This window comes from Convolutriloba macropyga, chromosome 4, assembly GCF_964194025.1.
Source record: "Convolutriloba macropyga chromosome 4, txConMacr16.3, whole genome shotgun sequence".
NCBI classification, from domain to species: domain Eukaryota; kingdom Metazoa; phylum Xenacoelomorpha; order Acoela; family Convolutidae; genus Convolutriloba; species Convolutriloba macropyga.
In genome coordinates this window covers 67,416,731-67,440,331 of record NC_134471.1, presented here as the reverse complement: position 1 = coordinate 67,440,331, position 23,601 = coordinate 67,416,731, and the positions used below count along the sequence as shown (strand labels likewise).

Genomic DNA, 23,601 nt, shown 5'->3' with positions numbered 1-23,601 from the left:
GGGACATGAACAGAGTTCTGGCCATCCTAAAGAACACAATGTCTCTATAATTATTCAGCGCTGATTTATCCTGCCACCAACATCCGGGTAGAGATTAGTAAAAATGATTACAAAATTGCTCAGAGTCCAAACTACTGAAGAAAAGAACGTTACAAAAACCTTTGAGGAAAAAGCGTCAGACAAAAAAATGGTAGCAAAAAAAGTTTATAAAACAGATCAGTGTAACTAAATCAAACAAAACAATCTTATTTTGACAGCATTTAAAAAAGCTGGAAAATGTCAAAATTTCAAAAAAAGCTGAAAAAAATCAAAAAAACGTTTTTTTTCCTGGATCCGTTTACATCTAACATTTGACGAGAATAAGTGGGAACTATGCAGGTGAAGTCCTAAACAGCAAAACAGCATGCTGTAGTTTGCAAGTTTCCTTCGAACGAATTTACTGAAACTTAATTCATGATATTTTGGAAAAAAATATTTATGTGATACGCTTTATGAACTATGAATTCCGCTTACAAGCGAAAAAAATACAAGACCTTAAAGTCAGTACTTTTCTTGCTTAATTTTGCAGTAATGATGATAATCCTTGATGATATTATCATCTTTTTTCATATATGTTCTTGTTTGGTCTATAGTAGAAAACTTTGGTTCTGTCGCTTTTAATTAAAAAATGTCTTGATTTTATTTATATTTATTTTAGCCACAAAAGAAAGTACATTGCTGACACCTTATTTTTAAAAAAGGCTTGCAATAACTTAGTGTAATCTAAAAAATTAAATCTGTTTGCTTTTTTGAGCGGTCAGAAACTGAAGGAGATAATGAGCAAAATGAGCCAAGCGATTGAATATAGACCGCAAAAGGGGATGTTGTGACCTGAAGTTCAAAAAATGTTTTTAAAATGAATGTTACAAGCTCAATATAAATAGCTGACATATTTTTTCCGTGTTCAATGCCTTGTTAGGTATTCTCATTAGAGAGTTCAATTTTAATGAGGCAGCTTGATTATTTCATAGGCGGCGCAAAAAATTGTTTGATTGCAATTATCAGCACTCGTACCTGATAAGTGAACACTTCTTATCGCAGTGATCAAAAGGAGGCGCCATTCAAATAGATTTTGGCTATCAGCTGAGTATTTTTAAACAGAAAATACAGTCGCACAATTCGATAATATTAAGTAGTTGATTTTGAAATTTAGTTCTTATTTGAAAATAAGCAGCAGGTTGAATTTTGTTTCTAAAGAAGTCATCCGTGAATTCGAACCAAACTTTTTAGGTCATACGAATTTCTTTTCTTTGTTTTTTAGCCTCCTTAATTGACGCTGCTTAAAAAATCAATTTGTTTACGCATGTTGATTGCTTGCTCATCAGAACTGTTGTTCGATTTTCCTTCAAAATTCCCAAATTGTGGGCGTGGTTTAAATGAAATACCTTTCAACTCAGGCTGAACAAAAAGGAACAAAAAGCAGCATTTTCAATAAATAAACAATCAAGTACAAAAAGACTGAAATTCACGTGAAAGCGGCTGAAAGTGAGCAAAAAGCAACAAAAACTGATGAAAGTGACTATAAAAATGGTGGAGAGAGTGATGTGAAATAATGAGCAATTTTAATCATACTTTCAACAGTCAGGCTTCGTTTGAACAGACTGTCAGCGTGGGCGTCAAAGATTTTGCAGAAATAATTGCCACTATCTGCAGATTTGAGGTCACTTAATGTCAAAGAGAAGGTCATTTTGTCAATTGACGCGCGCGATTCCCAGTCGGGTTTGATATTTCCCACACCGTATAGACGGAAGCCCAGCTCAGCTGCTGTATCCCAGTCTTTTCCTGAAACATAAAATTACGAATCCCTAACACCTGAATTGAACTCATGACTCGTGCTTGTGTTGAAGATTACTGTTCCTTGAGCATTTCTTTGATACTCCTATATAAATATGATCAGAGCCCCCCAGCCGAGCAAAAAAATTATCTAAATATGATTCCCGGGTTCTAAGTATGATCCGCGATCCAAGGCAGGTATCGGCCGGCGGAACTTGGGTCACAGACTAGACAGTCCAGTGCGACCCTGCTCATAGTCTGGACAAAGTTACGGTCGCGTCGTTCATTTGGCTCATATCTGAGTTATTGTTTTATTTTGCGCATATCCATTTTTTTTGTTTTTATAATTTATAACTTCATTTTTGTCGCATATTTTAATATTTTAAATTATTTCCGAATTTGTTAACGAAAGTTATAGTGGACGTAGTTTGCTTGTCAAGCGCCATCGACTATAGAATACAATTTTTGTGTCAAAAAGTAGAACACTGTAAGGTTTAGAAAAAATTGAAACAGGATGCAAAAGAAAATGAATTTTTTATGCCATCCTTAAACTAAAATTTAAGTGTACAGTTAATTTTTGATCGGAAAACAGTGAAAACTCAATAGAAAATTATCTCACATTTTTGCATTAAAATTGTTGAATTATAGATTGGATAAGGGTTCGCACATTCATAACAAAAGAGGTGCGAAAAAATGAGGTTGTACAAAGAGAGTAGATATCAAAATCTAAATTCAAACTTTTCAATATATTTCTCTTAATTTTGTTTTGAAATAACTAAAATTACTATTTACAAAGTAATTTTGACATAATTTATAGTTACCCAACTTAAGCAACATTTTGGAAAAACTTCAGAGAATAGAACAAATTTATTTTGGACATACGTAAAGGTGAAGTCAAATTATTGGAGAACTGATGCCTCAGAACGCGATTATTTTGACACAAAGTTAAATTCTAATAAAACGTTCCAAAAACAAAAATCCACGGTAGAGGTATGTCTTAAAGGAGAGATCTACTAAAGAACTCGGAGTAAAATTTGATTAAAAAGATTGCAAAAAGTGCAACGACTTATGTTGAGTTCCTCGACTAAAAGGCAAATGGACAAGAGAAGAATCTTTTCTGCTACAGCCCCCCCCACATAGTGTGCGCTGAAATTTTGAAATCTCTCGTACTTTAAACTTACTTTCTCAATTTATCGTGGAAAAGTAAACACTGTTTGTTGAGATTTCTTATTCACTTTGGTAGCTGGCTATATATCACGTGAACGAGGCATTTGAAAAAGGTAGTTGATATTTGCGAACCCAAATTGGAGATTTTTATATTATATCAAGAATAGGGAATAATCAAGCCAGTGAAGTATTTCCCACATGGTCGCGAAAGGACGGTATTGCTGGCAGTGGCCTTAAAGTTCTTGCAGGTTTGAAGTCTAATTGCAAACTGACTGGAACCTGGCTCGAAGTCTCACGTTTCAAATTAGACAACAATTTGCTCGTTATTTGCTCATGGTCCTGTAATATTGCAAACATTTAATACGGCAAAACCGAGCTAGAAATTGTACACTGCACAGCGTGGACATTTCGAATTATATGAGACAAGGCGGCTCGTTAATGTGCGTTCGCACATGATGTTCCGACCCGAGCTCATCTATATTTTTGACTTAATTGTCAACCAAATGAAGAAATAACAAAAAAAGTGTTTTAGTTTAAAATAATCGTTAGACAACCTATCTACTAATTGAATTACATAATGCCATGCCTTATTGCAGCGCCAATGAGATCTGACCTTAAAGGGACTACGAGACAAAAAAACAACCAAAACATCAGCAAAAACAAAAACTTCATGGCCAAAACGGAATATATAAACTTAAAAGCAAAAGCACATAGTAACAACGTCAAAATGCAGTCAGATAAACAGATAAAAACTTAACTACTCAAAATTAATTTCTACTAACTACAGCGGATGGAAACATTTCTTAATGAGACCATGTTACAAGTCAACAAAAAGAACGATCATTGAGGCGAAATTCAAAAATTAATCAACATTTTTTAAACCAAGAACTTTCAAAAGTCTTAAAGATGATTAGCTTCTAACTAAAAAATCTTTAATAATTTACTAAAAAGTTTTTACAAAACCAAAAGGCTTTGTCTTTGGGTAGACAAAGCCCCGAAAAACGAACTAAAGAAAAATTTAAAAAATTAGAAACGATTTGCGAAAACATAAATTATTGCTACTATTAAAATCATTAGCTATTATCTGATTATTATGTATTTTTAATTCAATTCTTATTTTTACTAATACAGCTAGAAGAGTTAAACTGAGAGATGAAATATGTTTATTGGGGCCACATTTGTAAAATTTTGGAAGCTGTTACTACGCGATTGTTCTGAAACAAGAAACGAAACGCAAAAAAGGACCACTCAAAAAACGTTTATAAAAAAAGACATATTGTCCAACAAACAAAGCATCGTTGGCAAATAATATCAGAGGATATGTTATCTTTTGAAATACAAGAAATTGGATGTGACCTCCCATTGATGAAAATTCATTTCTTAAACTTTGAGAATAAAAGCTGAAAACTGAATAACTAGTTCTTATAACATTAATAATTCAATCCTCAATTACAAGCTTAAGAGACTTGTCAGCATTTTACGGCTATGTAAAGAACAAAAACAGGCAAAAACAGCAATTTTAAGAAAAAAATGAACGAGAAAAGTGTCAACGGCATTAAAAAATGAACTTTTCACTAGAGAATTATCTATGTTCAAATATTTTTTAACAGCAATAAGATTCTTCTTTTATATCAATTTAATCTGAAAAAATCAATTATGAACCATAGAACCACAAAATTTGTGAGAAAACTCTTAGTATCAACGCCATTAATTTCATTAGCTTTCCACGGAATCCACTAAACACGCTAAATTAAAACTCCATGGGAAAACAAGTTTGTTTGTCATTAATATTTTGTCAATAAGGCCTGGAAACACGTTATTGACGATGAGAACAACAGCAAAGACAGGCAACAACCAAAAATTCAGTAGAAAATTGCCAGAAGAAATTGTCGAAGCAATTTAAATCATAAGTTCTTCTTTGAAAACTTTTTATATGATCCACTGAACGTCTTCCATAAACCAATGGGAACAATTGGTTTTAGGATAAGGTGATAAGATTTCAAAAGGATCCAAAAATAAGAAAAAGTACCCGAAATTTTAAAAAATATTTGAAAATTAGTGGCATTGAAGTTTTAGAACCAAGAGGTAGAAGATAAAACCGCTAACCAGATTATTTTTGGCTGCACTAGAAATGAAAAGGGATCACTTAAGTACTTTGACTGACTAACAGTCCAGGAAAAAAGTTAAGGATAGGTTAATGTTCAAAAAAATATTCAAAAAATTTTTTTTGGAGTCTTTACAGCCATTAAACTTAATAGCTTTTAACGGAGTCAAAAAACAACGCTCAGAAAAAACACGATGGCAGGAAAAAAAAGCTTGTCATGTGTAGACAATCAATAAGAGATTACCATAAGTCTTAAGACTATGAAAACAACAACAACAAAGACAGACAACAATCAAAAATTCAGAAGAAAAGTGCCAGAAGAAAGTGTCGAAGCTTTTTAAATCATAAGTTCTTCTCTGCACAACTTTAAATATGATCCGTTGAACGTCTTCCCTAAATTAATAGGAACTATCGCTGTTAGGATAATTTGATAAGATTTCAAAAGGATCCAAAAATAACAAAAATTATCCAAAAATTTAAAAAAGTATATGAAAAATAGTGGCCTTGAGTTTTGGAACTAAGAGGTAGAAGATAAAACCGCCAGATTATTTTTAGCTACGCTAGAAATTAAAAAGGATCCTGAAAGGAAAGTACTAAGACTGACGAAAAGTCCACGAAAAAAGAATAGGATCTGTTAATGTTCAAAAGAATTTCCGACAAACTTTTAAATTCCTAACAGCCATTATACTCAAAAGCTTTGACCGGAGGTCAAAAACTACGCTCAGAAATAACATGATGGCCGAAAAAACATGTTTCTCATGCATAAATAATCAATAGGAGATCACAATAAGCCTCAAATATATGAAAACAAAAACAGGCGAAAACCAAAATTCAGTCGAAAAGTGCGAGAAGAAAATGTCGAAGCCAATTGAATCATTAGATTTTCTCTGAAATTTTTTTTATCTGTGATCCACTGAACGTCTTCGTTAAGCCAATGTAACCAGAATAATATTTTGATATTGTGTATATTATCTGGATAATTTGATAAGAATTCTAAAGTAACCAATAATACGAAATTATCCAAAAAATTAAAAAAAAATTTGGTATCTTGTGTCACTGATGTCATATATCCAATAATTAGAGGATAAAGTCATTCACAAGAATAGTATTAGTTGCAGTGGAAAGCAAGTGGGTTTTCTCAATACTGAGATTGACCAACAGTTCACGAAAACTTTAAGGTTGGTTAATGTTCAAAAAAATTTTCGAAAAATTATTTTTAATTTCTTAACAGCCACCAATTCGATAAATTTCAATGAAAGTTAACAAATAGGCTCAAATATGCTTCAAAAAAGGGGGATGGGGATGTTTGCCATGCATATGTGATCAGTAAGACATCACAACAAGTCTTAAGACTATGAAAATAACAACAAAAATAGGCGAAAACCAAAATTCAGTAGAAACGTGCGCGAAGAAAAGGTCGAAGCCATTCGAAACCATAAGCTTTTTCTCTGAAAAATTTATCTGAAATCCACTCAACGTCTGCTTTAAACCAATAGGAGCTGTCAATTTTAGGATAATGTGATGAGATCTCAATAGTAACCAATAATACCTAAATATCCAAAAAAAATTTAAAACTTTGAAATCTTGTGTCATTGAAGTCATATTTCTAAAATTCAGAAGAAAAAAACCACCAGCTATATCAAATTGGGTAGCAGTAGAACGAAGGAGGGTGCTATGATCACAGAGACTGACTTACAGTTCACGATAATAAGTTTATGATTGGTGAATGTTCGAAAAATTTTCGAAAAATTATTTTTAAAGTTTTAACAGCCATTAGCTGTACACTAAAAGCACTAGATATGCTCACTTAAATCTTTTTACGAAATATATTGCACTGTTAGTCAATTAGTTCATGCCATAAGACTCCAAAAAATTACTAAAAACCTCAAGAAATTCAAAATTTTATTTTAAATTACGAAAACTCAGAGTCGAATTTAAAGAAAACATGAGCAATTCCTTGAAAACGATTTTTTTGTGTTCATTGGGCTTCAATTGACTGTAAAGCAGGTTTGTTATTAACGTAATCTTGATATGAAAAGTGACAGGTGACTTAAAAAGCAAGAAAAAGTAGAAAAGTTTTATCAAAAAATATCTCTCAAATAAATTTCGATTTTTTTTGATATTGAAGCTCCCTATGAGACCAGAACTAGTTTTTTTTATCGCCTTTAGTCTGTCAGGAACACAAAATTTGTTCATTTTTTGGCAAGAAAGTCAAGTTTGAAATACTGTTTTTATAGAAATTATCTTAATTTGAAGAAAAATCACACTTAAAAGTGAACAAATATCCCGTGTTCACACAAAAATTCAATCGTCGATAACTCTTCGAAAAAACAAATAAAAAAAATCTTTTTAATTTTGAATTCTACGCTGGACCAGCTTTTTAATGATACCACTCACATTTCTCTGCGATGAATATATCGATCGGCCAAAATTGACTTAACAAAAAAACCCATTTGAATATATAGTTCCCCCCTCCACAAGTGGGGTCGGAACAAAAATTAAGCACTGGTTTTAATGAAGAAAACTGATTTGAAAATCGGAGTGAACAATTGCGTTGTAGAATTCAGGGAGAGTCTGTTTTCAGAGCGAAAAAATAACAAAGGTCAAATGCTGCCTCAATGATGGGCATTCGGAGGAATATAGTGCAAAACAGAGGACGTTTTCATTCGGTACTCAACAGGCTCTCAAATACCCTAATGGATCGTACCAGAAAATACGTCATATCGAACACAATGATATATTATGACTGTTGGTCCGACTGTTCTTAAGGATCCTCCAAACTTCTTTCACGCAACAGTGAGCCCTATGAAAATTTCCGCGATCCCTCATCTACGAGTTGTAGCGACTGTAAAAGAAAAAGTTTAAAAATTTTTCATTTGAAACTATCTTGCAACATATATCCGAGCACAATGATGTTCTTTTGTCTAATTTGTAGATATAAACAATTGGTAATTGTTCTGCGGGTGGCAAATAGACTGGGGGCGCTGGTAGATAACATCCCGATGAAAGTTTAAATATAAACAAATTACAGCGGGCTCTTGCAATAGTTTTAACAGCCAAAACTTTTTCATTCTGTTGTCCTCCAGATTTCACTAATCCATTTGCACATCGTTGTTTGGACTGGATAGGTCTTATTCGGATAAAGATGACTATTATTTTTGAAAATTTCAACTTGTGAACAACTTGTTTAAAATGCTACTTGCAAAGGCATCGATGTCAACTAATCAATGATTTTGTAGCATAGCGGTGTCCCAAAATACGTAATTACGTCATTATTGCGATCGAGGACTTACAGAAAATATTTTTTGGTTCCACCTTTTTCTCAATAGACATGACATCATCGTTTTTGATCCGACCCCTCTTGAGGGGGGAGGAACTATATACTCAAATGGTTTTTATTGTTCAGACAATTTTGGCCGATCAATATATTCATCGCAGAGAGTTGAGACTGGTATCATTAGGAAGCTCGTCCAGCGCAGATTATGGATTTAAAAAGATTTTTTCATTTTCGTTTTTTACAGGGAGCTATCGAGGTTTAAACTTCTGAGAAAAGTAGAGTGAATTCCGTTGTTGTTATTCACATTTTCCGGAATTTTTGCTAAATTTGGCTAAAATTTTTTAGAATAGCATTGTTAATTTCTATCTAAAAGACGAAAAAGAATTGTTAATTATTTTGATTTGTTTTTTGGTCAAAAATTTGGGCTAAACATTTCAAAATACAGCCTTTTTCATCAAAAACAGCACGTCATAAGCTTCTTTAGTCCAATTTGATTAAAATTGCCGGAAGCGCACCTCAAAAAACACTAATAAAATCTTTGTGGATTTAAAAGGTGGCAACTCCTGCTTCAATTTCTATTGAGAGTTCTCTGTAATTGAAACTATGCCGTTTTTTTGCTAACTTTACTCGTTGATTATCAAAAACGCAGAATTTCTTTTTGAGTTTTTAACAAACATTATTCAACTTGTAGCTTAGTGTCTGCAAATAAAGAACGTTTCTTCTTTCTACTGATGTAAAATTTCGTCTCCATTGCGGCTTTGAGCCTAAAGTTTTCGTTTTCTGGCTTCAATACTGCTAGATTTCACATTTTTTATTCAGGTTTTTTCCAGTTTTTCACGTTTTCTAGTTTTGTCACATTATTGGCGTTCAAAATATGGCAAAAAAAACATATTAAAATGCTGACTGACATAGATTATCGTTTTAACGGTTTCGACTCTTCTTTCTTGAAGAAATTTATTGAACTTTTTAAATTTGTCTTCAAATGTCGTTTTCACTTTGTCGTTTTAGTCGTAAAAAATTTCATATATGACGACAGGTTTCAGTGGTTTTTCATGGAAAAATAGATGAGTTGATATTCTGATATTTGTAGGTAGCTGATGGCTTTCGCGACTTTGATATCAATTGTTTTCGAAAATAAAAAAATCAATTAATTTCGATATTTTGTTCTTTTTGTTACCTAATTTCGTTAATTACAGGTCAAATATCACACTATTGGTGTACTGGGAAGTTGTCAAAAGCGATCGATGTCACAAAATACTACGTTTTAAAAGATTTCGTTATAACTGGCTTCGAAACCGGTTATTAACAAAAAAAAGTAAATTAATTTGATTTTTGCCAAATTTGACGTTCTTTTTGTAGACGCAACACATTTTCCGAATAATTGCAGGTCTTAAGGGCTTTCTCTGGACGAAAAATTGGATCTATTCAATTGTTTCATTTTGTATTTATTGGGTTTCATGACTTTGAAATTAATTTTATTTCGAAAAAAGCAAAAGTTTTACTTACTTCTGCTTTTTCCCCTTTTTGTCTGCTTGTTACCTAGTCTCATTAACACAATGGCACAAGGTGTCATTAAAGATTGGAGTAGCAAAATCTAATATTTCCAAAGAATTCGTTTTGACCTTAATGGCTTCGACACCGGTTTTTCACAAAAAAAGTAAATAACTTGATTTATAATATTTGATGTTCTTTTTGTTGACGCAAGACATCTTCTGGATAGTTTCAGGCCTCAAAGGTTTTCGTTGGATGGATAAAGGAAACTATTTTTTTTTCTTTTTGTAATTAATGGCTTCAGGACTTTGGAAGAATTTTTGTTTCAAAAATTTTTTTTTTCATTTTTGTCTACTGGTTACCTATTTTCACAAGTAACCACATACTACATCATCGGTGTTAATAGAAGGCGCAATTGAACATTTTTCGAGGCCTAAATTATGTCTTTACTGCTACGACAGCGTTTTCTGGTAAGTTTTAATTGAGTTTTTGTTTGTTGTCTTTTTTTTTAGTTCTTTTTAGCCGTATAAAAATTTGAACAAGGGCAGTCCTTAATGCCTTTCTATAGAAACATTGGTAATCGTAAACTTTTGGGATCTTTTACGTAATTTCTAATGGTTTTCATTACTTTGAAGTTGATTGTTTTATAAAAAAATAAGCAAAATTTTTATCTTCACTGTTTTGTTCTTTTTGCTAATTGTTACCAAACCTTTTTATAGGTTCCATATTTTTTTTCTGATGATCTATAAGTTATTTTGTTTAGTTTCTGTTTCATCTGACGGTATGTTAACTTTGTTATCAAGTTTTCTTTTTTAAAACGGACCTAAAGTCTTTGATGTAATTAATGTATGTTGTTGTTGTTTGATTTTGCTGTTCGCCTTAATTCCCTTTCTTAATATTGGCATATCTCATCAATATAGTGCATCATTTTTTACTCCACTGAGTTTTTTGCTTTGCAGGCTATCTTTTCGTTCATACACTATTTTTTTGAAAAATACTTATTTTTTTGGGTTTTTTTTGTTTTTTTTGGATTCCCAAAAATAATTTTTGGGTTTTTCTATCTGTTCCTAGTTTGGTAGACAATTATGCCAAAATTTTTTATGAGCGGGGTCGGAACCTTATGTGCGATCGCACATTACCGAGCCTCCTTGTACCATTATTCATAATAATTGGTGGGCTATAATTTTTGTCTAAATATATGAAATAGAAGTATTGAAGGTTCTTTTTTAAAAAAAACAGCAAATTACTTTAATTATTTTCTATAGTTTTTGTTGCCTGAAATCACATGTAATTATTTGTTGGAAGCAGTCTCTGTATATTAAAATTTTCAAAAATTGACGCTTCTGTTACACACCTCTAAATATGATTCATTGGAAAGTGGTTCATTCACGAAACTTGATTCATTGGAGAAAAAATTTAAACATGTCAATTAATCAAAGAGCATTTTTGTGCTTTCCAATCAATTGACTTATTGTTTATTATATTTGATAGATAATAGATATCTATGGATAGATTTATTATATTTTATTATATTTGAAATATCTGAGTAAGATAAATTGAAGAAAAGTCCAGACAAAAGTTAGTAGAAACGTGAAGACTTTTAAAGAGCTGCGCAACTGTTAGTGTCAGATGAGAAACGAAAAAAATACCTCTTGAGGTTAACTGACTTCAGAAAAAATTTTGTCGTCGAGTTTGTAACAATGGTAGTTGATTGTCAATTAATTAGATAGAATGTTCTAATTAGATAGAATGTTTTCTGCTGAGATAATAAATGAAAATGGAAGTTTGAGTAACAAACTGCACAATCCACTCCCATAAAAATTCATCCAAAGCTTAATAAGCAATTTTTCTTTTGGAAAAATGAAATTCGAGTAACCCATTTCGAAAAAAAATAAGCAGACCGTTTATCAAAATTTCATACACTTTTCACGCGAAAATTAGTCTGCGCTGATTATCAGTTTTGCTGCGCTCTAGAGTTCAACGCAATTCCTGTTCACTGAAGTGCTTTTTTAAATCATCTGTGATTCAAAATTTTGTTAAAGGAGGAAACTAAAATATTTAGAAAATCATTGCTGATTTTCAATTTCTCATTTTTTTCAAATTTAATAATCCAAGCTGCTAATGCTTCCAAAATAGTGTAAAGAATCGATGTCTTTGGCAATATATCAACCTTCTGTTGCGCGTTGCTTACCACCTTGTTGCTGAAATATGGCGTATCGTGCAGGATAAGCTGACAGTAGCCACATTAAGTAATGGTTAAGTGACTCTGCTTGAAGTCACTGAGAACTTCTGGCGTTCATCGAGATATTAAGTCAGAATTTCGAAGTGACTTCTGCAGAGTCACTTAATCACACTTGAAGCACGAAACGGGCACGTTTTAAAATGACGAAAGTCAACGAAATTCAACTTCTGGCTAATAGGCAACTTCTGGCACTGCAGAATTTCGGCATTTTAAAGTGTGCACGTGAGTGTTTTAAATAGACATTCAAATCTAAATAGGCTTTTGTGAAAAATGAAAGCAGTTTTAAGAAAAAGATTTAACCTCATATTAAGCACCACTGAGCATTTTTAAGTGAATTAAGAACACCTGACTAAATATCCCCACAAAACCATGAAATTACCCATTGCCAAACTCGTAAATCAGCTTTGAGATAGCATCTATCAATGAAGTAACGATGATTCTCGGATCTTTTCTGCTAGCGCCCCCCCCCCCCCCCCCCGCTTAGTTAGGCACCCCTCATTTAAAAATGTGTAAACATATTGTTAAAGCTAAGTAATCTTACGCATTCAACCAAAATTTGTTGCCTTTAACGTAAGCATCAATGAAAATTTCTGTATTAGATCATTTTTGGTGTTGTCGGCTACAATAAGGGCTTGATTTTTTAAAACTTCTTAAGGAAACTATTCTAAAAGTGCCTTCAATCTACCTAGACACTCTTATTTCAATGAAATGAAAATATCGCTCGCACAATTCGCGAAAACTTAGATTTTTTTTTGGGGGGGGGGGGTGCAAATTTATCGGCTATATAAGGCTGGGGGGGGGGGGGGGGGGGGGGGAGGCTAGCAGAAAAGATCCAAATTCTCGTAGGCGTAGCTTACTCCCTACTCGACATTTTTATAGTCAATACGATGCACCATTGATTATTTGGGGTATTTGAGAGTCTTTGAAAACCTCATCTAGGAACTATACGGACGCGCACCTTTTTCGTCATATTTTCGGTTTTCAGGCCAATTCCACTTAATTTTCATCCTTAATTGCAACAACAGAAGGCTTCAAAGCTCCCATAAAATCATTCCTTACAAATGCATCAATGCAAGATCATTAATCATTTTTAGATGTCTGTTTCCTAATCTTCGGCGCCAACAACGGGCTGGAACCTATATTTTCCAAGTGCGGGCTTTACTTTTTCATAAACGGCCTCCAATATCTCTCATTACCACCCGTGTATCATCATTACTATAACCAATTGCACTGTCAGTATAGACTGTATAATATTAGTTCAGTCTCTGAGGAGTTAACTGCGATATACTTATCCCCCCACATGATAAAATGATCAAACGCTCCAATTTCAATCCTCAACTTCAAAGAGTTGGGGCCTTAAAAAGCCCATTTTGGCAAAATATAAACTTCATAGAAAAGGGAAAAGGAGCGCGCTTTTGTAATCGGGGCGGCTCTTTCTTTGTTAGGAATTGCAGCTCTCAATAATAACCATTCCTTAAAAAACCTGTGTGATCATTTCCGCGTTAAATATTTCTAAATTTATCAAAATTATTTCCTAGCAGCAGGTTATCATTAAATTATTTGGCCTTCAATTACATGCTAATTTAAAACAGATGAAAATTTATTGGTCAAAATTTCAAGACAAATAGGCAAAATATTGGTCAAAATAGGCATAAAAATTTCATCCACCCAATTTTTCCTCAATATTTAAATACCCTTTCCCACCCAAAATGGCAGTTTTTATAGTTAAGAGCCTAAAGTTGTATATGACAAGGATTTACTCAAAGCTTTGCCTTAAATTTGTGTTGATAAGCAACTTCTAGAGAAAGGTAAAGTGGATCTTTTCAACAATTGCCCCCCCTTTGGTACCTAGTAGAGAATCGCCCCCCCTTCTGTGCTATACTTTACCACAATATTAGTTGGCCTACAGTTTTGATAGCCGAAAAATGGTTTAAGCGCAATTGCGGACCGCTGTTCACGGCCATGCCTCTCACGCACTGTGGGATGTAATCCGGAAATCGCGGGTCGGTTATCGCGGCGAAGCCGCGACGCGCGCCAAGCGCGCCCACCGACCCGCCAGTCGGAAATTCTTTTCGCTTTGTATTCCAATTCGGCTAATTGCCCTAGCATTGCGCATTTCATTCTATCCAGTTTAACACAGTATGAGCATACACGGATACTTATTACTCGTCTCTGATTGGTTAATAAATCACTCGCTTAAATTCTATTCAAGAATAGCCCCCCCTTTTGCAAAAGGGGGGGGGGGGGGCAATTGTTGAAAAGCTCCGGTAAAGTAAATTATACTAAAATGGGTTCACGCAATTAGCATATCATTAAAAAATCTGTTTAAAATTCTATTGAGAGCTTAAACAACTTTCGTTTTCAAGATTGACAAGCTCATGTGTTCACGTGCGTCTTCTCACATTTTAGCACATTTTATTACGCGCGTTTTTCAAATTTTATTCACGCGTTGATATCGTGTCTGGTTTTGACACTTTGTGTGCATTTAGAAAGCTGTCAGCCGGGGTTTTCATGCTAATCGCGCAAATCTTTAGGGAACAGTGAACGTGATCACTTTTAGGCTAATGTTTATTTAGCCGATTTTATCGATTTTTAAAAATGACCTCTTAATTAATGTTCTTGCCATCACTGTTAAAAACCAATAGGCTAAAAAATGAAAAGGCACTCAACAAAAAGCTATATGACCTTAAAATTTGAGCCCAATGCACAGGAAATAAATTTAAAAAAATTGAAGTCTATCAATAAAAACGCGTAAATGTTAATGTTTTTCATTACTTGTGGTAGGGCGTTTTACATGTAAACGATAATCGACATAATACAATAAATTTGAAAGGCTCCGGGGAAATTAAAGTTGAGAAATTGATGTTGAAATTTCGAACCGGTCTAAAAACAACTCCAATACCCATCAATAGTCTGGAGATGATAAATTTGGACGGGGTGGTTGCGTGTACCCCAAAAGACGAACAGTGAAGGGGTTTAACTGGAGGTGAAGGGAGGCGTAAGTGATCTGTTCCGGTATTGAGCCTTCCAGTTTGATTAGGGGCAAATTTTATGCCTTCATATTATTCCGAAGGTCTTTTCAGTGTACTCAAGGGCTCAGTATAAACAATGTCAGTTTAATCTCTTTTGGAAAATTTGCGTTAGGCGTCGTTTACCCGGGCTCACAAACACACAAAACAAAATTAACAAAACTTACATTATAAAAGATGTTATTCCCTGTTATTCCAGTACTCCAAAACAAAAGGGTTCAAGAATCTGAGAAAAAAAAACACCGACTAGTTTTTATATTTTTAATACAATCATTAAGTAATGAACCAGATATTCTTGCATACAATTCAATCCAACATGGTTATAAGGTAGCAACAAGAATCCGCTTTTCGTACTTGATGGTTACATTTAGCCTCTCACTTGCAACTGATCACAAACGGAGGTGGTGATCGGCCCAACTTAGAATTGAGAGCAGAGTTAGTTTAAAAAAAGCAGAAAATAACACTAATAAAACTAGTTAAAATTTTTGTAAATACGTACAGTTTTATCGCTGTTTGCATATGATATCTACCGCTTTTTCCTCTTTTCCTATAAGTAATTAATTTTAATAAAAAATCTTTTATGTAATATATCTTCTCATTTAAAAGACAGGATGTTGCGGTGGTTGTATCATCGGTCAATTGAAGGCTACAAATAACAAGGAGGCCAGGCTTTTGAATAAAGTGTCTGAAAATAAGGAGAGAAAGAAAACTTTTACGAAAAAACACCTACTCTTCGAAAATAATTGGTTCATGAGTAATTTGTTTTAAGTGCAAAACGATTAATTAATTAATTACTGCCGCATTGGACAGCCGATGACACCTGCTATGAATATATTTCACGAGCAGACAGGTAATAAAAGCAACAAATCATCAATTTCATGTCTAAGTCAAAAGAAATCAGTTGAATCCAAACTTCAGTTACAAAACCATACATAAAATACATCGATTAAAATCATTTGGTATTTCACCTCAAAGCAGATGTGACCTTTCCATAATGTAAGAGGTCAAGAAGAACACGAATGAAAAGCGGGCAAAGTCAACCATCAGCTGCCAGCGAAAAATAAGAGATTGGGTCTTGAGTAGCTCCATGGGAGCCGGTGGGACCATTCGTTAGCAAGACATTGAAATAGATAACGCCAGCCTGGATAACCAATAATTTTTGCCATTGATGAGATTAGGCGACAATAAGCAACAAAATCAATTAGCAAAATTAATCATCATTTCCCTTAACAAACTGCAAATAAAATGCAAATTGGCGTCAAATAGTAACAGATAAAAGTCTAATATAATCATTTAAAACATCAATTAATATTGAAATTGCATCAGCAAAAAACATGTATGTCTCCTGAAAACAACCTTACTGAGATTAGTATCAACAAGGCGGCTCGTTAATGTGCGTTCGCACATGATGTTCCGACCCGAGCTCATCTACATTTTTGACAAAAATGTCAACCAAATCAAGAGATAACAAAAATAGATGTTTGAGTTTAAAACAATCGTTACACATTCTATCTACTAATTGAATTACTAATGCCATGCTTCATTACAGCACCAACGTGACCTGACATTGAAGAAACTAGAACAAAAATAGCACCAACAAAATTTTGGCGGCAAAAAATGAATATCTAAATTTAAAAGCACCTGGTAACAACGTCAAAATGCAGTCAGATAAAACCTTAACTACACAAGTTTACCTTTTACTAACTATACAGCAGATGAAAAGTTTTCTTAACGAGACTAGGTAACAAGCCGACAAAAAGAACGAACAGTGAGGCGAAACTTAAAAATTAATCAACATTTTTTGCACCAAGAAAATTCAAAAATCTTAAAAAACATTGGTTTTTAATAAAAAAATCCTTGATAAATTACTAAAAAGTCATTACAAAACCAAAAGCACCCGTCTGTGGTCAGACTATGCCATAGAAACAAACTAAAGAGAAACTCAAAAAATTACAAACGATTTGCGAAAACACAAACCTTTGCTACCATTAAAATCAATACCTATCATCTGAATATGTATTTTTAATTCAGTTGTTATTTCTGCTATTTCAGTTGAAGGATTTATACTGAAAGATTAAATAAGTTTACTTGGGCCACATTTAAAAACCATTGGGATCTGTTATTACGCGATTGTTCTGAAGGAAGAGAAAAAGAAACGCAAAAAATGGCCATTCAATAAACGTTCAGAAAAACGAAACAACAGTGGCACATAATATCAATATATATGTTATTTCGTGAAATACACGAAATTCGATGGGACATCTGATTGATGAATAGAAGTTAAATTTGACGAAAGGAACCTATTCGCTATATACTGAATGTTTCGAGCAACATCATTCATTCAGTCCTCAATTACAAGCCTATGAGATCTGTGAGCAATTTACGGCTACCTAAAGAACAAAAACAGCGAATTCAGGAAAAAAAATTGAGCGACAAAAGGGTCGAAGGCATTAAAAAAATGAACTTTTCACTAAACACTCTTCAATTTTAAATTAATTTTTCAGGAGCAATGGGAAAACCTTTTTTATCAATATAATTTCAAAAAATCAACAAATATAAACAAATACATTAGACGCACGAAAATTGCGGGAAAACACGTATTATCAACGCCATTAAATTCATTAGCCTTCAACGGAAGCCAGTATATACAATAAATGATGCCTCGAGGGGACAATAAGTTTTTTTGCCAATCGTATTTCATCAATAAGACCTTACAACAAGTTAATGACTATGAAAACAACAACAGAGAGAGGCAAAAACCACAAATTCAGTAGAAAAGTGCCTGAAGAAAATGTCGAAGCAACTCAAATCATAAGCTCTTCCCTGAAAACTTTATTTATGATCCGTTGAACTTCTTCCCTAAACCAATAGGGACTCTCAGCAGTAAGATGATGTGATAAGATTTCAAAAGGATCGAAAAACAAAATAAAGTACCCAAAAAAAATATGAATTCTCGTGGCATTGATGTTTTAAAACTAATAGGTAGAAGATAAAACCGCTAACCAGATTAATTTTGGCTATAGTAGAACGGAAATGGATTCTGTTAGAACCAACAATGACCAAGAGTATTCACGAAAAAAAATTAGGAATGGTTGAATTTCAAAAAAGTTTCGAAAAATTATTTTTAAACCCTTAACAGCCAGTAAACTCAATCTTTCATCGGAGCTCAATGACGATGCTCAGATATAACCCATAGGGAGGAAAATGATGTCTGTCATGCATAGATAGTTAAAAAGACATCACAATAAGTCTTATGACAGAAAACAATAACAAAAACAGCAAAAACTAAAATTCAGTAGAAAAATGCGAGAAGAAAGTGTCGAAGACAATTAAACCATTAGCTATTCTCTGAAAACTTTCTCTGTGATCCACTGAACGTCCTCTCTAAGCCAATTGGATTACAATAATCTTTGGATAATGTGATAAAGAGTTCAAAAGTGACCAATAATTCAAAAAATCCAAAAAAAAAATTTAAAAAAATTGAAATCTTTGTCATTGAAGTCATATAACCAATAGCTAGAAGATAAAACAGCTAAACAGAATATTTTTAGTCGCAGTAAAAAGCAAGTGGGTCCAGTCAATACTGAAACTCACTAACAGTTCAAGAAAAATTTAGGAATTGTTATTGTTCAAATAAAATTTTCGAAAAATGATTTTTATTTTAACAGACATTAAATTCAATAGCTTTCAACGGAAGTCAATAAAAACGCTCAAAGATGCCCCGGTGGCAGTACATTTATGTTTGTCATGCATAGGTATTCATTATGAGATCACAGTAAGTATAATGACTATTAAAACAACAAAAAAAACAGGAGAAAACCAAAAAATCAGTAGAAAAGTGCAAGAAGAACGTGTCGAAGCCATTTAAACCATAAATTTTTGTTTAAAATTTTTATTGGTCATCCACAGAACATCGTTTTTAAGCTAATGGGAACTGTCAATATTTGGATAATGTGATAAGATTTCAAAAGTAACCAATAATACGTAAAAATCCAAAAAAATTTTTAAAAAATTGAAATTTTTTGTCATTGAAGTCATATAACCAATAGATAGAAGATAAAACCGCTAACCAGTTTAATTTTGGTTGCAGTAGGAAGGAAGAGGGTGCTCTCACCCCTGGACTGACTTACAATTCACTATAATAAGATTATGATTCTTTAATATTCAAAAAAAAATTCGAAAAATTATTTTTTAAGTCTTAACAGCCATTAGCCGCCCCCTCAATGAAATAGACATGTTCACTTAATGCTCATTATGGAACATATTGCACTGTTAGTCAATGAATCCCTACCATAGGACTCCAAAAAAAATAGTAAAACTTCAAAAAGAAATTCAAATTTTCATTCAAAATTACGAAAACTCAGAATCGAAGCCAAAAAAAAACATGAGCAATTCCTTGAAAACGACGTTTTTTGTTCATTGCGCTTCATTCGACTATAAAGGAGTTTTGTCATTAATAGAACGTCGATATAAAATGTTACTTGTCTCTAGGTGACTTAAAAAAGCAAAAAAGAGAAAAGTTTTATTAAAAAAAGGGCTCTCAATTAGAGTTCGATTTTTTTTTGATAGTGAACTTCCCTATGAGACCAGAACTAGTCTTTCTATCGCCTTGCATTCAACTTTTACGAACTCAAAATTTATTCTTTTTATAGAAATTTGAATTAATGTTTTCGTAAAAAACATCTTAGTTTGAAGAAAATTGTACTAAAAGTGAACAATCATGCTAAAGATCCCATTGTTCACACAAAACTTCAATCCTCGATAACTCCTCGAAAAAACGAAATTCAAAAAAATCTTTTTACTTTTGAATTCTACGCTGGACCAGCTTTTTAATGATACCACTCACATTTCTCTACGACGAATATATCGATCGGCCAAAATTCACTGAACAAAAAAAAAAAACCCATTTGAGTATATAGTTCCTTCCCCCACAAGTGGGGTCGGAACAAATAGGTAGAAAAAAAGAGAAATTGGGAGTTCCCTTAACATTTTTACCATTCATGATATTAGAAGACAAAAAGCAACAAAATCAATTAACAAAATTAATTACCATTTCCGTTAAAAAATAACTGTAAGTAAAAGTCAAATTGGCATCAGATAATACCAGACAAGAGTTTAAATATTATCTATTAAAACATCAATTAATTTCAATATGACATCAGCGAGAAACAGCTATGTCTCCTGAAAGCATCCTTATTGAGACTAGTTTTAAGTAGACAGAAAAAGAGAAGAGGGAGACTTGGAATTACGATTACATTTTTGAAAATAATTTAAAAAAAAAACCATTAATTCTCAACTGACAATACTAGATAGGCTCCTTTTAACATCCAAAATGGGAACTTTTGAGAACTATCATTATAAAGAACTTGTCATAAAAAAAAGAAAGTGACAGACACATCTAAAAAGCAAATATTCAATTAAAATGTGGGTGAAAAAGGTGTCGAAGTCGTTAAAACCATGAGCTATTCATTAAAACCATTGTATTTGATTGTTTATCTGCTTTCATCCAGTTAATTGAAACTGTCAAAATGTCAAAAAGACAATAGTTGACAAACTTTTTAAAATTATATTAAAAAGTAATGTAATCATAAAAGATATATGGAAACACATATTTACGGTGTCACACAACAATATTAAAAAATAATAGATTTTTTTCTCTAAGAAAGAAGATGTAAGCTGTCTTTACATTAGAGAATATGTAGCAAATGGTCAAAAATGAGATGAAAAAATTGCCGGAAATCAAAAATTCTATCGTTTCTTCAAACAATCTTTTTTTAAACATTTTGGAAAATTGAAGTTTTTAAGTGTAGTAAATCAAAAAAGTATCAAATCAAAAAGAGAACCCCTGTACTTCACATTAGTGGAGACTGAGTCTTAAGACGACCCATTTACAACGAGTACAGACAGAAATCAAAATTTCAAAAACAATGTTACGAAAACAGATTGTTGGAATATTTAAAACCCTAAATTGTCAATTGAACAGATTTCACTGTTTAATTGAAGTACTTTTGAGGAACATCTGTGGGCTCACTTTGGGAAAATATGCAAAAAAGACGACAAAATTTGACCACAAGCAATAGCCAGCATCGAAAAAAAATTCTGAAACCACATAGCGTCTTAGGCATAAAAGCACCGGCTGCAACTTCAGAAAAAAATCTTGTTCAGTCTGTCAATAGGGATGGGAGATGTCATTAATGAGAGTTTTTGAGAGATAAAAATTTTTAAGAAGAAAGGGACAGAGGTCAAAATATCGATCAAATTTTCCGAAGAAATCAAAGTCAATTGTACAATTAATAAATCATAAATTACGATTGTTTGTCTCCAGAAGAATCCATTGAGACCTGCTTCTATCCAGAATGAGTGATAGCACTGCAAAAAACAAAGAAAAATGCCGGAAAAGAAGTTCAATTAATTTTTGAAACCGTTAACTTAAAAGGCTATTCATTTAAAACATTCTATTGGTACACATAGATTCTTAAAACATTTTCTTGCGACCAGTTATTAAAGTTATAATAAGATTACGCAACAAATGAAAAAATTCTAAGAACTACTTTTAATGAAGCAATTAAGCAAATGAATAGAAATTTAGCCTTGAGAAAGATTTATTTTCACTTAGTGGAATAAAAAAAAGGAGCTTGTGTTTACTGTACCTAAACAACAAATTGACACAATTTTGAAAAAACCGGCAAAATTGAAAAGAAAACAGGGATTTTTTCAAATGCATAAGGACCACTAGATATCAACTGAAAGCTTCATATGGGATCAAGTATACCATTTAGCACCACCAAATGGATCGTTATTTGTTCTGTTTTCAGTCGTGAGAATGCAAAAAAATAAAAAATACGGACAAACCACAAAAATTTGATTTGAATTTAGGGAAACAGTTTGTTGAAATCTTTGAAGCCATAGAAGCCACAGAAGCCATCGAATTTTCCCTGAAAACGTAATATGACGATGCGGATTCAATTTGACAAAAAACCAAACTTGGTGTTAGATGAACTTTGACAGTTTTCCTGAAAAACATTGCCTAAATTGATTAACAACATTTTCTGATGGTCAAAACCACGAAGAGACCAAAATTAAACTTGATAACGCGATGCATTAATTAATAACAGTTAACTCATCCATTTGTAACCTAAGCAGAGATACTTTGGCTTCAAGTTATAGGTTAGCTCCGAATCAGAAAATTTTTTTTCCACAACAAATTTTAAATTAACGGACGTAGAACTAACCTTCTTGAAGAAATTCGAACGTGTTTCAGCAGTTTGAGGTCTTTTTTTCTAACAAATTACAAAAGAAGTGGGGCGAAGAAATCTTTTGTACCATTTTTTATGAAAAAAAGCTAAATTTTGAAAAAATTATCGATTACATAGAAACTCTAAATGCGTAAAAAATGTGCTCACCATCAAACCTCTCCAAAATTGCGCACAATTAAAGCCTAATATTGCTGCGCGGCTAATAAATTACTCAAATGTTCAAATGGTTGCGAAAAAAAACATCTTTAACCAAATTTTTCAGTATATTTAAAATAAAAATGCATTTTGTATAATTATCGAGTTAACAAATTGGCAAAGTGGCAAATTTGCAAACTGGCAAAATTATAACACCAGAAGACTCTTCTAGCCAGCGGGAGTAAAACAAACTTTTTTTTATGCTTACAAAGAATATAACTGCAATTCTAAGTTGTCCTCTACAATCAAATGTAAAGAAAGTGTTCTAAAACTCCTATTTGGTTCCATTTTTGACAAAAAAAGTCTGAATTTCGGAATATGTAGCCTAAATTCTAGCCAAAAAACTCGGATCCAGCTATTCAGCAACTTTTCTATATTTTTAAAGATAAAACCAATAACACTACCGTTAAAAATTTTAATATACTTTAGCAAAATTGACGAATTTTTGGTCAAAAAATACAAAAAATGATAATAAAGGCATTGGAATATAGTCTACTATTCAAAAAAAATCAACCTCGATAACTTGCTGTCAAAAGCGAAAATCAAAAACATCTTTCTTGTTACCTTTTCTACCAATCACAACCCTCGAAAATAAAAATATTGGTCGGCCAATACTGAATGAACAAAAATCCCATTTGATTATTTAGTTCCTCCCCACATTCAAAAACTTCGAAAAACCACTTCCTGTAGATCTTAGTTTTTGTGGTAGATTGGACGTTTTATAGCATTCAATTGTCAGTTATAAAACGCTTTACATAAAAATATGAATAAAATTATTTTGTTTTATGATGTCATTAACATATTTTACTGCCCTCAAATCAAATTTTGTAAAGCAGATAAGCAGTTCAGAACCAAAATAGCTCAACAATCCGGAGTTTTCGAAACCTGTTGGTCGAAAAATGAAGTGTCAAGGAATGAAGCAGGTACACACGCACACAATCACGCCCGGACGCACGCACGAACGCACGCACGCACACACATACACACACACTTACACACACACAAACACACACACACGAAGACACGCA

At 32.9% G+C, this 23,601-nt stretch overlaps 2 protein-coding genes across 3 annotated transcripts in view; both read right to left on the bottom strand.

The window, feature by feature from the left end:
• The window catches only part of LOC142337845 (centrin-3-like), a 447,449-nt gene that overhangs the window by 297,898 nt on the left and 125,950 nt on the right, over positions 1-23,601 (bottom strand). The window lies entirely within an intron of this gene.
• LOC142338620 (neural cell adhesion molecule 2-like) overlaps positions 1-23,601 on the bottom strand; it is a 63,900-nt gene that overhangs the window by 31,897 nt on the left and 8,402 nt on the right. For both annotated transcript variants that reach the window (XM_075388456.1, XM_075388457.1), the window contains exon 4: positions 1,612-1,821. In XM_075388456.1, the coding sequence (XP_075244571.1) occupies positions 1,612-1,821 (210 nt within the window). The remainder of the gene's footprint in view (positions 1-1,611; positions 1,822-23,601) is intronic.